Source organism: Halichoerus grypus, chromosome 5 (genome assembly GCF_964656455.1).
Source record: "Halichoerus grypus chromosome 5, mHalGry1.hap1.1, whole genome shotgun sequence".
NCBI classification, from domain to species: domain Eukaryota; kingdom Metazoa; phylum Chordata; class Mammalia; order Carnivora; family Phocidae; genus Halichoerus; species Halichoerus grypus.
In genome coordinates, this window is record NC_135716.1 from 98,852,725 (window position 1) to 98,867,164 (window position 14,440).

At 39.1% G+C, this 14,440-nt stretch overlaps 1 protein-coding gene across 1 annotated transcript in view; it reads left to right on the forward strand.

Moving 5' to 3' along the window:
• Positions 1-14,440, forward strand: part of VAV3 (vav guanine nucleotide exchange factor 3) — a 362,307-nt gene that overhangs the window by 233,369 nt on the left and 114,498 nt on the right. The window contains exon 18 of the mRNA XM_036089450.2: positions 10,991-11,016. Within this exon, the coding sequence (XP_035945343.1) occupies positions 10,991-11,016 (26 nt within the window). The remainder of the gene's footprint in view (positions 1-10,990; positions 11,017-14,440) is intronic.

Here is a 14,440-nt window from a genome sequence, read left to right on the forward strand (position 1 = left end):
GGCTAATGTATTTTTATAAAGCCCCCCCACTCCCCCAGCCCTGTCTCTGGAGTTTCATTCTGTGAGGAATGTGAAGTGATCTCGTAGTTGGCCTGGTTCTTGCATTCTACTGGAAGAGTGCAGGAGAGTACTTGAGAGTCAAGCAGAAATGGTGGAAAATCTCCTTCTGCCTTTTGCTAGCTATGGGAGCTTGGGGGTGTTACTTAAGCATTCTGAGGTTTTGTTTATTCTTCTGTAAAATGGAAATTAGAGGATTATCATGAGGATCAAATGAAGCAATGTTGATGCTTAGCACAGTGCCTGGGCACAATAAAAATTCAGTGTTTTAGTCCAAGGTGCTATGATGAGAAGTCTGCTTTTGTTTTTTTCGTGTTTTGTTTTGTTTTGTTTTGAAAAGGGGTTGGCTTAATCTGTATTTTTGCTGTTGTTTTATGATATGGAGCAAGTGTGGATAGAAGAAATAGTGAGCACCAAACTTTGAAGTGATATAAATGAATGATGCTAAAGGACTTTACATTTTTAACTTTAACTTGAAAAAAAAAAAGTCAACAGGAAACAGTTGGGAATTCCTGGTTAAGCGATAAAAAAGTGGTGCCTTCCCTGAGTCATTGTTCCAGTGTCCCCCGGCCTTCACTGAGTAACTCTGGATTGGGAGACTGTGTGTGATGGCAGGAAAGCCCACAAGGTCTGGAGTCTTGGTCTGGTTTGAATCCCTCTCCTCAGCTTACTCACTGGGTGACTTTGGAACCAGTTACTTAACCTTCGTTAAGTCTTAGTTTTTTTTTTCCCTTCTAAGATAGGGATAGTAATGACACCTAGTCCTTAAGTTTATATATTTTTTTAAATAAATACAAAGTGCCAGGTACTGTTCTAAGTATGTTACTGCTATCAACTCACTTAGTCCTGTATGAATCTTTTAAAGTTGGAATTACTGCTATTCTTTTCTTACATATGAGAAACCAAGGCACAGAGAAATAACTTGCCTCAGTTGCTTAATCAAGAGAGTGAAGATGCAAATCCAGGCAGTCCAACTCCTGAGTTCATTCTTAACCCCCGAGTTCTGCTCCCAGTCCTGCGAGCTAGCTGTGAGGATCTGTGGAAATGTCTTAAGTGCATAGTGCCTAATCCTCTTAAACACCCAGAGTAAAATCATGTGTTTGGTTTTCTCTGAGAAAGAGAGTTCCTAATTTTTTTTTTTTTTTTTAGCAAGAACACTTCTGAATTCAATTAAATTAGTAACTACCAAATATGCTTAGGTTTCAATGCTTTGAAGTGCTGTGAGAAATTCAGGCCTCCCTGGGACCATGCCTGCCCCTTTCCCCATGGAATGTCTCAGAGCTGGAAGATTTAGACACCTTCAGTTCTAGGATCTCTTATTTTAAGATGAGGAAACTGAGTCCTAAAAGTATGAAAATAAGGCTGTTATGCCCTGCAGATTTTAGGTAATGCTTGCTTATACAGATATCATTTATTAAAAGGTAGCATCATTCTCTAAACTTTGTTACAGAATTCACTATAAAGCAGGAAGAAAAATTTTAAACCTCTGGCTAAATTTACTTCTTGGAGTTTTAAACATAATTCTCTTGCTTTCTTGTTTTCTGCCTTGCATCCAGTGTTGTCCTCCATTCTCCTGTTTTATGCATACATGTCTTATTCTCTCTCTTTCTGTCCTTTCCTGCCTAAGATTTTAAGAGACTGATGGCATTGAATGCTCATAGTCCATTAATTGGTGGTATGAGGTGGTAAGGACCTGTCCAGGAGGCTTCCCTGTTTGCCTCCAGATGAGGATTTGCTGGGCAGCCCTTCTGAGTAAAGGCCCTTGCTTATCCTAAGTGAAGAGGAATCTTTTATAGCTGTCAGCACCTGGGGCGTTCTGGGGGTACATATCTGCTCCTTTCATCCATCCACTCATGGATAAGACCTGGGGAGCCCAGCGTCTACGACAGCACCTATCTGGTTCCCCACAGTTCTGGAAAACTCCATTTTGCTTTCTATTCCGTTTGTTTCAATTCAGCTGGCTCCTGGAGGGCCACTCCAAAGACCCCTTGTGATACAATGTTGGGACTCAAATTGGAGCCTGTTTTTTAAATATTAGAACAGAGGCAGTGGGTACCATTGCTGTCCACCGGGACATGGGGGCCCAGCCAGGCTGGCCTTCCAGGGTGTCGGGCCTTGGGAACAGGCTTGTGGGGATTGGAGGGATTTTTCCTTTTCTCCTTTTTTCTTTCTTTCTTTCTTTCTTTTCTTTTCTTTTCTTTCTTTTCTTTCTTTCTTTTCTTTCTTTTCTTTCTTTCTTTCTTTCTTTCTTTCTTTCTTTCTTTCTACTAGTTCCTCTTTTCTTTCTTTCTTTCTTTTTCTTTCTTTCTTTCTACTAGTTCCTCTTCTCTTTCTTTCTTTCTTTCTTTCTTTCTTTCTTTCTTTCTACTAGTTCCTCTTCTCTTTCTTTCTTTCCTTTCTTTCCTTTCTTTCCTTTCTTTCCTTTCTTTCCTTTCTTTCTTTTCTTTCCTCCCCAAAAGGAGTTGGAGTGAGTGTTGGTTCATTTTCCCATGACGGGTTTTCCTAAAAACAAACAAACAAACAAAAAAACACAAAAAACCACTCCCAAACAGATGCCCTCTTAAAGTTGGAAGTTATGACATCCTGTCATTGAACTCCCCCCTTCCTGCACTGCTGTGTGTAATAACCGTGGTAGAGTGTGAGTTTGAGCTTGGTCAGTCTGATGTGAGTGTGGTAGAACAGGCAGAGTTTGGAGGACATGGGCAAGCTAGACTTTATGGGTGTTTCCCAGCCAGCAGAGAACCAACATTGGCTGAAGTTTTCCACAGTCCAGCAACTGGATGCAGCAAGAACTGCTTGCACTAGTTCAGAGTGTATTTTCCCATGACTGGTGTGACACTTGGGGAAGTGGTGATGGAGGGAGGAGGGCAGGAGGAAGGACAAAATGTCTCAAGGGCTGGAGACATAGTTCACTTGGATGGGGCTCTTTCTGGAGGAGAGTGTAACATCATTTCTGGAGAACTTGACTTGGGGGGTTGATCAACTAAATTTAAACAGCTAAATTTAAAGCAAGTGAATAGTATTGATTTAAGGCAAACTCAAATGCTTACATAATCCAGGTTCCCACATAAAATTATATCATAGGTGACTTGAGATTGACCTCAACTTTACAGAGCTCTGTTGCTCTATTGCTTAACATAGTCTAACTATATTCTTAGGAAACAAAGAGAGATTCTGATCAGCTCAGAGTGAGTCAGGAATCTACCTGTGGTCCAGAAAGCGGTGCCTAGTAGAATTGGTTACATTATAAACATTGGGTAGTTGGGGTAGAAGGCAGTTCCAGAAAGTGGAGCATGCCATTTTCACTCAACATTGGTCCAGGCAGAGAAGAGGAACTAGTTGAACAAAATGACACAGTAACCCAGGGGCTAAATGAAGGTGAGAGAATCTTCCATTCTACCTTCTAATTGCCAAATGTACTGGTCATCACATTCCAGGCCTCACCTCACTTGACCTTTCTCTTTTATTTGGCACCGCTAACCATTCTCCTTGACACTTTCCTTCACATCCTACCACATCCCCCGTGCCATCCTTTGGATACCAGATTAATTTCCCTAGCATTAGCTATAACCTACACCCAGGTAAATAAGTCACCAGTTCCACGTAAGGCTTTTCTCCTGAACTTTGGATTCAAAATGTCTTTCTTCTTCTCACATATCCCTTCCCAGGTGTCCTGCAGTGACCTCAAATTTCACGTATCTAAAACCAGCTTCATTAGTCACTAACACAAACTTCCTCCACCTACTCCTTGTCTTAAAGATCCAACATCCATACACTCACCTGAACCTTGGTGTCAGCCTTGGTTTACCCACCTCTCTCATCTTCATTCAGTTACCTGTTCTTCTTACTTCTCCTCCTAAGGCTCTCTAGAATCCACTGATATGATATTGCTATAGATTTTTTTAAAAATCTCAATGTCACTTGTTTGGACAACTACAAAAGTCTCCTAACTCTTGCTGTTAATTATACTCTTTCTATATGATTTCCAACATTATCTTTATTAAAGTCAATTCTGATTGTGAAATTCTGCTCCCTATACCTTCCATTCCTTACAGTATAATGTCCAAACTTCAATTATACTGGAGCCTCTCACTGATAAGAACCATATTTAACTGATGCTCTGACCTCTGGGAAGCCCTGGTAGATGGATGAGTGAGTGGACAGACTGACAAACAGATGGGGTTAGATTAATGAGTAGAAGTGTAGCACCAGGGTTTCTGGGCTCTGAGGATCACTGTAGTGTTAGAACCAGAAGCAGGAGGCTGTGGGAGATTGGACAGGTTTTGATTCTGCCCTTGTAGAGACCAGAGCCCGACTGGATGTAGAATAAGTGAAATAAAAACCTTATCTAAATCCCTGGCTGGTACTTTAAGAATGAAAGATGGAAGACTTGGCAGACCCTTTGCAATTCCTTTCTGGTATTTATGCAAAGAAAGGCTCATGCCCTGAGTATCAACCATTAGGCTTTTGACAGGGGAACCTAGGTTAGGTTATGAAGTAGCAAGAAAGAGAACTAGCTCACAGAACACCTGATGACAAACATACCACAATTTCTGGGGAAATGTACTCCCTGATTCAGTCAATCCCATTTTTAGAATTCTTGCTTGGCTCTTACTATTTCCTCTCCTTGAAATACACTCCCTTTTCTCCTGACAGTTCAAAATCTACTCTTCCTTTACTTCCTCTCCAAACCTTTTGCCAATCATTTTCCCTCATCTTGGCCACCCAACAGTCTTGTGAATTAAATTGTTCTCTAATTAGTTTGTATGTAGGTTTTATATATTTGCCAATGTTAGGCAATGAAAACACCCCTAAAGCCCTTCATATCCCACTGGCTTTAATACATAAACATTTATTTTTCACACACGCACTATTGGCTTTGGGTTCCATGGCCCTCCAAGGGAGCTCCCTTCTAAGTAATGGCTTAGGGATCCAAGCTGGTTCCATCTTGTGACTCTTCAAATTCACACATGGCTTTCTGGGTAACTGCTCTTAAAACCCCTAGACTGAAGTGAATAACACTTTTTTTTTTTTTTAAATCACAGTGTATTGGTGAAAACTACTTAAACAGCCTCAATTATAAGGGGGAGGTAGACAGTGTAGTGGGGTACATGGACTGTTTGGTGGGCATGACTGTCTCTGCCACTCTTCATTGCCTCTAGGGGACTATATGCTCCTTCACTGTAGAGAATGTGTTTCTCACCTTTTGTATTCATCCCTTATTCAAAGTCAGGGTGCTTAACCTCAAGTCATTACTCCTTTTTTTCCCAAAGTAGGAATATCTTTAATAATGTTGGATGTGGCTAGATAGTAACCAATAAGCATGTGAAATAGCTCTTGGGCATTTCTTTTTTGGAAGTCAAGCCTGTGGATGTTGTCTTCTCTGAATTTAGAAACCTTATATATTTCATGCTCTATCTCCCTTAAATTTACCTAGTCTTCATTCATCCTTGAAATAATAATTACTTGGCAAAAATGTAGTGCATTTCTGAATGAAGGAAGTAATTCATTCATATTAATATTTGACTATGACAGATTGTTAACTCAAGTGCATTTGAAGTATGAAAAAGTGCTTTAAGTTTTTTTTGTATTTATAAGATTATTTTTGTAACTATGCAACTTGGAAACAAATTTGAAGGTTGGGTGATTAGTTTATGTCTTAACATTTGAGAATTTGCATGGATATAAAGAGCGGGCAATTTCACTCTCTCATTTCACTGAATTTGAGTTGACTCCTTCACATTCACCATGGCAACCTCGATGATCAACACGTACATGGACTCTGAAGTGTGCTGCCAAAACTTTCCAACCTTGATAATGAATAGGTATGAACTCCATTATGTAAGCCTCTCTCAACAAGTCACTGCAAAGCTGATGTAATTCTAGAGTGGTATTGCTTTCTCACAGCACACCACTGCGAAGGTCTAATCCGAAACTGCAATCTTATGGGGACATTTGTGTTTTTCCCCTGCTAAAACCCCGTTGATTCCCTTCTTACCCTGACATTGATCAATATAGCTTGCTTTGCATCCTCTCAGTTTAAACAAAGAAAGTAGCGCTGGAAGGCAAATATTGCTGGAGCAGACAACTTTGGTTTAATGCATCTTTTCCTTTAGTAGGAATGTAAGCCTCAGCCTCTCTAATATTTAACCGAAGCAGGTCCCCATTTGCTTCTCTGTTTAATCGCTCTTTTATCGAGGCCAGTTGCTGCTCCTGCAGCAGCTGTAGCCATTCCTAATCGGAAGCAAGTTGCCTCGGTATCCTAATGCTTAAACCTGCCGGATTGCTACCTAGAACCTGCACCCCAAATTGGCATCAGAAATAGCTCTTTTATAAATAGCATTGCAGTATTTTATCATAAGAGATAAGCTTTTAGAATACAATTTTATTTCAGTCTTGTGCCACTAGATATTTTATCAGATTACTTTTACATGAACTGAGGCTTAATCATTGATTTCCTAATGAAAAAATGACTGGTTCTACTTCATATTACTTAAAGCCTTTCCCATAAATTGCTCCTCTTTTTTAACTTAGAAAATTTTATACTCAAGGGTAGTTAATATTCCTTCCACTTAACTATTTAGGTAAGTTTAATGATATATTAATGATTATTAAAGTGAACTGGAAAATATTATGTGGTTGTATTTCTGTTAGAGCTCCTGAGGAGACTCGAAATCAAAGCCTCTTTCCAAGTATTATTTAGTTTTTTTTTTTTCCAAATCATTGCTGTAGATCCGAGTGGTGAGCATAACATTTGTATAACTTCAAAATTTGATCAGTCCAACTGTCTTTTAATGTTTCGTAAAAATAGCATGTTAACCATGATGACAAGCCACCTTCAAAAACTATACTTGTTATTACCTTTCTGTGGCCCCTTTTGAGACAAACAATCTTACTGGACATTGATTTGTTTAGTCTTACCAAATACAACTTCAGATAAGAGACAAAGCAAACTGTGCAATCATGTATGCACTGAGAGCCACTTGTATTGGAAAAACAAATATAATAGGACTGAATTTTTTTGTTTAAACAAATTGTATTAAGTGAATCTAAAGCCTCAGTAAAAAACATGTCTTTTACACAAATATGCACATTGAACCCTGTGCTGGCATTGAAGATGGAGTTCTGCAAAGCCTCCCAGCACCTCAGTAACACCCCTTCTCTGAATTACATCAAACCAGTTGGGACTTGATGAAAGAATGCGAGGTATAAACCCCTTGAGGGTATGTGAGTCACCATCTGGAAAGGTTCTTGAAAGGGTAAGAACATTTTATAGTTTGATCAATAGGAGTCTGAGAATAGGCTGCAGGGTAAAGACAAGTTGAGGATTAAAAACGTTTGGAAACTTGAAGAACTGAATTACTCCCCTAAGGAAGTTCCCAGGAGAAAAAGAGACAGAAAGACTTTTTTATCAGATCTCAAGCAGCAACCTTTCTGTTGGGTCAGAATTCAGCTAAAATAGATTTGATGGTCATCAGCCCTTGTTATCTTAGTCTTCATGCAGAACTGTGACACCCAAAGTGTCTTTTAGGGACCCAAGTACCTACTGTATAGTAGTTTTGGGTCTATGTCAAGAGGAGGTTGAGGATGGTGTTGGAGACTTCAAAATTAGAGCAGCTTTTCCATAGAATATTTCATCAAAAGAGGCCCTTATTCTATTTTTCTAGCCAGAATGAGCTTTTACTTTGAAAATGTATGAAGCAGTGTGGGTAGTTGGGTCTTCCTCTCTCTCGTCACTGTTATTTTAGTATAAGTTAATCTGTTGCATTAATATGGTTATCAGAATTTAGATTCTGTTTGTAAAGGAGGCAGGCAGTTCAATGCTGTGGCCGCTAGACCATGTAGAAAAGTAATAACTAAAGGAGTCTGGATAAGAATTGCTACACTCAAAACAGGTTCTAAGAGGAATTTCCAGTCCTTTGGGTTTTGCCCTATTCTTAGAAAATTTACAGAACCCTGCCATGCGATAGAAGTAAATAAATGCTGAGATTTTCAAGAACTACTGTTCATGTGCTGGGCCCAGCATGAGATCAGAGTGTGAACTTCTCCAGGCCAAGTCCATGGGCCTCTTTCCTGGGTGACAGGGTAGAGGACAGACATGGTGGCCATGAGGACAGGAAGTGCTGGCAAGGAAAGGTAAGCCCCAAGTAAGGACTCATGTCCTTGGTGTTGGAGTTGCATCCAGCACAAAGCCCCTTTTCCATTTTTCCTACTTGGGTTACACTGAAGAGGCTTTGTGTAAAGCAGTTCTTGGTACATCTAATCAGAATTATGAGGAAAGCTGGTTTGCTTGATGAGACATCAAAGAGAGAAAGTTGGAGCCAACCGGAAGTGGGTAAATGAAAGAGGGAGATTGGGTAAGGTGGTCAGCCCAGTCTAGATTGCTTCTGGCTTTGTACTAGTCCCATGTGTGCCTTGCCAGGACCTCTCACTCTCTTGTTTCTGTAATAGGTGCTCCCTCCTGCAGGGAGCCAGCTAACTTGCACTTGAACCCTATGCAACAAGATAGGAGGAGCCTGTCAGCATCTTCTGTTCCTAGATCTTATTTTCTGGGTAAAGAGATGCAAGTGTCTGCCTAGTTAGATGACCACCTGAGATACCATCTCTTCCCCGGGAACTTCCCGAGGAGCAACCAGATGACTGTCGTGGAACATGGTGTTTCCCCTGTTGCCACAGGGGTGATCATAGGTTTTATACAAAAATATGAAACATTTAAAGCATACTATAAGAAGACCTACTCATAAAGACATAAAAACACTTCTATGCAAAGAGTCAGAAAAAAATTAGTTTTTTTCATTGAAATTAAGTTGCATACTCATTTATAAACACTGAACCCAAAAGACCTGAGGTTTTTCCACTTTAGAGAAATAGTCTAAACTTTCCTCAGTCTCCTTGGATGGAAAACTTAAACTCTTCTCCCATTTGGTGCTTCTTGCAGTTTATGATTCTTAGGTCAGACTCTTTCTCCAATGTACCAGTAGGAGAAAAAAAGTATTTTAGGGCTTTTCTGGAATAAAAGCCTTTCTGGTCAAACCAGTGAAACAGGTATCACACCTGCTCTGTTAGGAACCTAAGCTCACCTAACCTGGGTTCTAAGTCTGGACATAGCATCCAGCCAAGTGGTACTCAGACCCTCTCCACAAACCGATCCTCTTAGGCAGTCTTTCTTCTGAAACATTACGTATTTCTAAATGAGGAGGGAAAGAAGTAAAATATCTTTCTTGTCCGGGAATACTCTTTCATAAGGCTAACTTCAGACCTGGCAGAGATGCCTTCAGAGAAGGCAGTCACGTGAAAGTCAGGGTGAAGGGATTTGAAATTGACAGAGGAATGCAGACTTAACTTTTCTCCAGAAAGGTGACTTTTTGGTCACATGTCTTCCATTTTCATTAATCAGGAGTAGTGCTTTATAAAACAAAACAACCTTCTGTTCCATGCCCCAGGCAGCTTCCTGTGTAAAGCAATTTGGGGCAGCTAGTCAGGTGTTCTGGTTGGAATTTTCCCCTTGAACTCTGGTTGTGGGACTTCTTGGATCCTCTTACGGAAACAGCTTACAGAGCTCTCATTTAGGCCTGCCTGTTCTTTCCTGATGTTTCCCTCAGTTTCTTCTTTTCTCAGATCCTTCTTTAGAGGGTCATTTTGGACGGGAAGACTATAGGGATAGACTCAAAATGATGAGGTGTTTTCGTTCACAGTCTGGAAAAGCGATAACGTGTATAGGTGCTCCTGGGAATGGGGACAGGAAGCATCATCCACATGCAGTGCGGTCCTTTACTCTCAGAGTGACCCTTTACTCTTCTGCCACCGTAGTCGCCTGCAGATCTCAGGGCCTTTTTTTTTTTTAATTTTTTATTGTTATGTTAATCACCATACATTACATCATTAGTTTTTGATGTAGTGTTCCATGATTCATTGTTTGTGCATAACACCCAGTGCTCCATGCAGAACGTGCCCTCTTTAATACCCATCACCAGGCTAACCCATCCTCCCCCCCCCAGAACCCTCAGTTTGTTTTTCAGAGTCCATCGTCTCTCATGGTTCGTCTCCCCCTCCGATTTCCTCCCCTTCATTCTTCCCCTTCTGCTATCTTCCTCTTCTTTTTTTTTTTTTCTTAACATATATTGCATTATTTGTTTCAGAGGTACAGGTCTGTGATTCAACAGTCTTGCACAATTCACAGCACTCGCCATAGCACATACCCTCCCCAGTGTCTATCACCCAGCCACCCCATCCCTCCCACCCCACCCCCCACTCCAGCAACCCTTAGTTTGTTTCCTCAGGGCCTTTTATAACTGCTTGTTATTTTCAAGAACTCAAATGTAATGAAAAGATTGTTGTTTCTATTTACAGATGGGAAGACTAAGGATGAAAGGAAAATTAGCATTGGAATTGAATCCTGTCAGTTTTTTATTTCCCTCTTTAAATCAAACTGTATTTCCCCCCCAAAATAAGAGTTAGAGCCACTTAATGAAAAAAAAATCCATATACAGTATTGTACAGTGTTAAATTCGCAATTCTTATAGTTGATGAAATACCTTTGTAATTTGTGTGTCTAGATTCTTAAAACTGGGTGTGTTGAAAGACAGGTTCCCACCTAGCTTTCTCTCATGCATGTAAATTTAGTGCAAGCCTCTGTTTTAAGGAGCTTTATGTGGTTGGATTGACATTGCTTAATCAACAATTGAAAAAGTTAAGCATAACCTAGAAGTCATTTAGAACTATGAGTCACTTTTCTGACAAGCCAATAAGGCAAGAGAACCTGGGTTGCAAAACAATTACTAGCCCAGCCTGAGGGACCCTGGAAATACATTACAAGTATCAGTTAAGAGAAACAAAGCTGCAGTGTTTTACCAAGCTGCAGAGAACAAGCTAAGTTTGCTAACCAAACAAAATAACTTTACACTGACAATGCCAATTTTTACATTTGTTTCAGAACAAGGGACGCTCAAAGCACTGGAGGTAAGATTAACATTTAATTTTTTTTTTTTATATATATATAACTTTTTTGCATTTTGGGTTGTGTGCTAACTTAAGCAGGCTTGAGCTTTTAGAATGTGAAGTGTACTCTTAAAATGGATAGAAACAGAGTGAGCAACCAAGTCCTTGTGAATGAAATGCACAGGTTAAATCAGAGGAGTTTTCAGTCCGTTGCTGCCTGAAGATCTTACGTAAAGGAAAAATGTGAATATTCAAGAATATGTGTGAAATGGAACTTTTCAGAATCTTAGTACTTAGGTAAATTTCAAATATTGTAACAGTGTGTGGCATGGATATGGGGATACTTCTCCCTAGTTTCGGGCAGAATTCCACAAACCCCTGGAGTTTATAAAATTTAATGCATCTGTATTCATTGGAATGAGTATCTTTGATTCTGCTTGAAGGTAGCCCTCATTCCCAGGGAATTGGTAGACCCGTCCCTGTCATGAAACATTGCATTGCTGCCCAACATTTGCTAGTCCTGAAAAGTTCTAACGTTGTTCATCTAAGGATGTGGATTCATATTTCTAGTAGTTTTCTGTTTTGAGCACAAACATGATTTGTATCATGTCTTACTGATCAAAGCAAGATCGGATAACATTTTCTTTTGGTTTAACACAGTCTAAAGTCTCATGGCTTAGAACTGTGTGATCCCTGTCACCTCTCAGAATAAGCTATTTTTTAAAAATACAAAAGAATGAAAAATATGACAGGTTCTGGACCATTGCTTTGGCCTTTAACCGAAAGTAGCAAATTTCTCACCTGACCTCCAAAAATAATATCATTGAGAAAATTAAAATATAAAATGCATGTCATTGGTTATAGGAACCAAAAGTATAGTAACTTGAGGATTTCAGAGTAAAAGAATGACAAAAAAATTCTATAGAAAATTATTTTAACAGATTATTATATATCATAAAGAGTGGTGTAATATTTTTTAGTAGGCTGGCATTTATATAGGTGGTAAAAATAATGAAAAGTACAGTAAGACATCAAATAAGAAGTGATTGTTTCTGCTTCTCTTTTGCATAAGCGTGTAATTTGCACATAGGGTATCAAGAGTGTTGTGAGGATGCTCATATGCACCTCTTCGGTGTATCAGTGAACTATATTTCAAAGTCTAGAATCTAGATCAAGGAATATTTTTAAAATAGTTCACGTAAGTTCTTCTAGGGCTAAAATAAATTAATGAGAAATTTCGTCCAGTGTTTAGTTGACAGGTAATGTTTCTCATGAAGACTATAAGGATGCTGCCTGTGAAGATCTTGGAACGCAGCTTGCTTCTCTTATTCTCATGTTATCCTTAGATTATTGAGACAGAGTTCCTTTTAGAGCTGTGAGCTTTGTTACTTTACAAAAGATTTTTTTTTTCCCCAAAGAAGATGATTTCACTTGATTTTATTTAAGTGATGTGAAGTGAGTATATTTACAGAAAGTGTGCTCATAAGAAGTGGTTAATAATTTTCACATGATACTAAATAATTCTCTCCAGGCATTTTATCCTCTTAAAAAAATTACATGGAAGCCTACTATGAAATGAATTCATTTTCACGTTGACTTTTCTTAATGCGGCATCAGTGGTTTAGTGACTTGCTTAACTTTTGGATACAATAAGTGCAATTTTTATTTAATGTGTGATTCTGCTAATAATCTTTATTTTGGATGCATAATTATAGTTACTGGCCAACCTATTTGGAAATCTTAGCTTGATTTAAGGAGAAGTGTAGCAAAAGAACGTTAAGAAGCATCTTTCACTTTATACCTCCTCACCAAGACTGTGTGGAAGGCAGTTTAACTCTCTGAGGCAGATGCTTTATGTTTCAGAGTCTTGCCAGAAATAAACAATGTGCTCTGTGATCTGCATATCAACCCGCTCTTGTGAAGATCTTCTTTCTCTCCATATACCAGTTTGTGGTCCTATTCTGTTCCCCTTTCAATAGCTATGATTATGACTTTTTTAATTTTTATTTTTACACTTTATTCTCGAGGTAGGTCAGTTTTCAATAGCCACAATATCTATAGGCCTTCATGACAACACCTGGGATGTTCATCCCACATCCCATTTTGGAGTGGACCTTCAGAAGGTACCTCTAGCTGTAGGAAGTAAGATTATCATACGTATCCATTCAAAGTATCCGTTTAACACATATGTACTCTAAATCCATTCCTTAAAGGGTTTTTCGCCTTTAAAACAGATAGAGGAACCAAAGCCAGTTCCATAGCAAATGAACCTTTGCTTATTTTGTTGGTAAAATCAACAGAGAATTAAATTTCTCCCAAGAGGCAAGAAGAGATTCTTGGGTGATAAAAGTAGTTCTTTTAGAGAAAGACAAGGTAATAGGTAATGAAGCAAGAAATAACTCAAATGCTTCTAAAATTAGGTTGGTTGGTTGTCCTCTCCCCTGCCCCTTCTAGGTTGATCAAAGAAGATTGAGAAGGTTCTGAAGATCAATTCTCCTGATCTCATGGAGCTGTGCGTGACAAGCTCCCAGGGGTTGTGCCCTCTTGTTTTCTCTCCTCTCCCTGCTGGGGACGGGCTTTTGAGAATACAGGTGGGGGAGGGGAGTGTGTTGGATGGAATATGACAGAATGACAGTTGAAATTAGCATTTTAAAATTGTTTAAATATGCTCTGTTAAACATTTCCAAAATTTCTTACAATGTAAAATACTTTTATAGGTGCTTTAGAAGTATAATAAATCTCCAGAGGTATTTGGTCTAAATAGCTTAAAAAAATTTTTTTTTCAATGCAGCAAATCATAATTCCACTGCCCACTCTTCCTGTAGAAAAGTCTGTTTTCAGGGTCACTGATTTTTAGGAGGAAAAACCTTAAACATAAGCAGTAGGGTAACAACTTAGAAAAATCGTTTGTAATTTGTGTGCATTTAAACAGTCAAAATAGGAGCTCCAGTGGTGCAATCGGTTAGCGTGCAGTGCTTAAACAGTCAAAATACCATGAAAATAATAATAATAAGCTGTCACTTAGTAATCCTTACTGCATGGCAGCAACTGTTCCAGTCATTTCACATGATTCATTTAATTCTCACCACAAATGCTGTGAAGTGGTGCTATTATTATCCCCATTTTTATAGGCGAGAAAACTGAGGCACAGAGATGTTGTTAACTTGTTCACAATCAAGTAGCAGGTGCCAAGTGATAAGGTCTGAATTTGAACTCTGGCAGTCTGATTCTAGAATTCATATTCTTAATAATTATACCATGCTCTCTGTTTTTTTCACATAGTATGATATTTGTTTCAGGTGTACAATACAGTGACAAGTGTACTCTTTAATCTCCATCGCCTGTTTCACTCACCCCACCCCACCCCCTCTGGAAACCACCAGTTTGTTCTCCATATTTAAGAGTCTGTTTTTTGTTTGTTTTCTCTTTTTTCTTTGTTCATTTT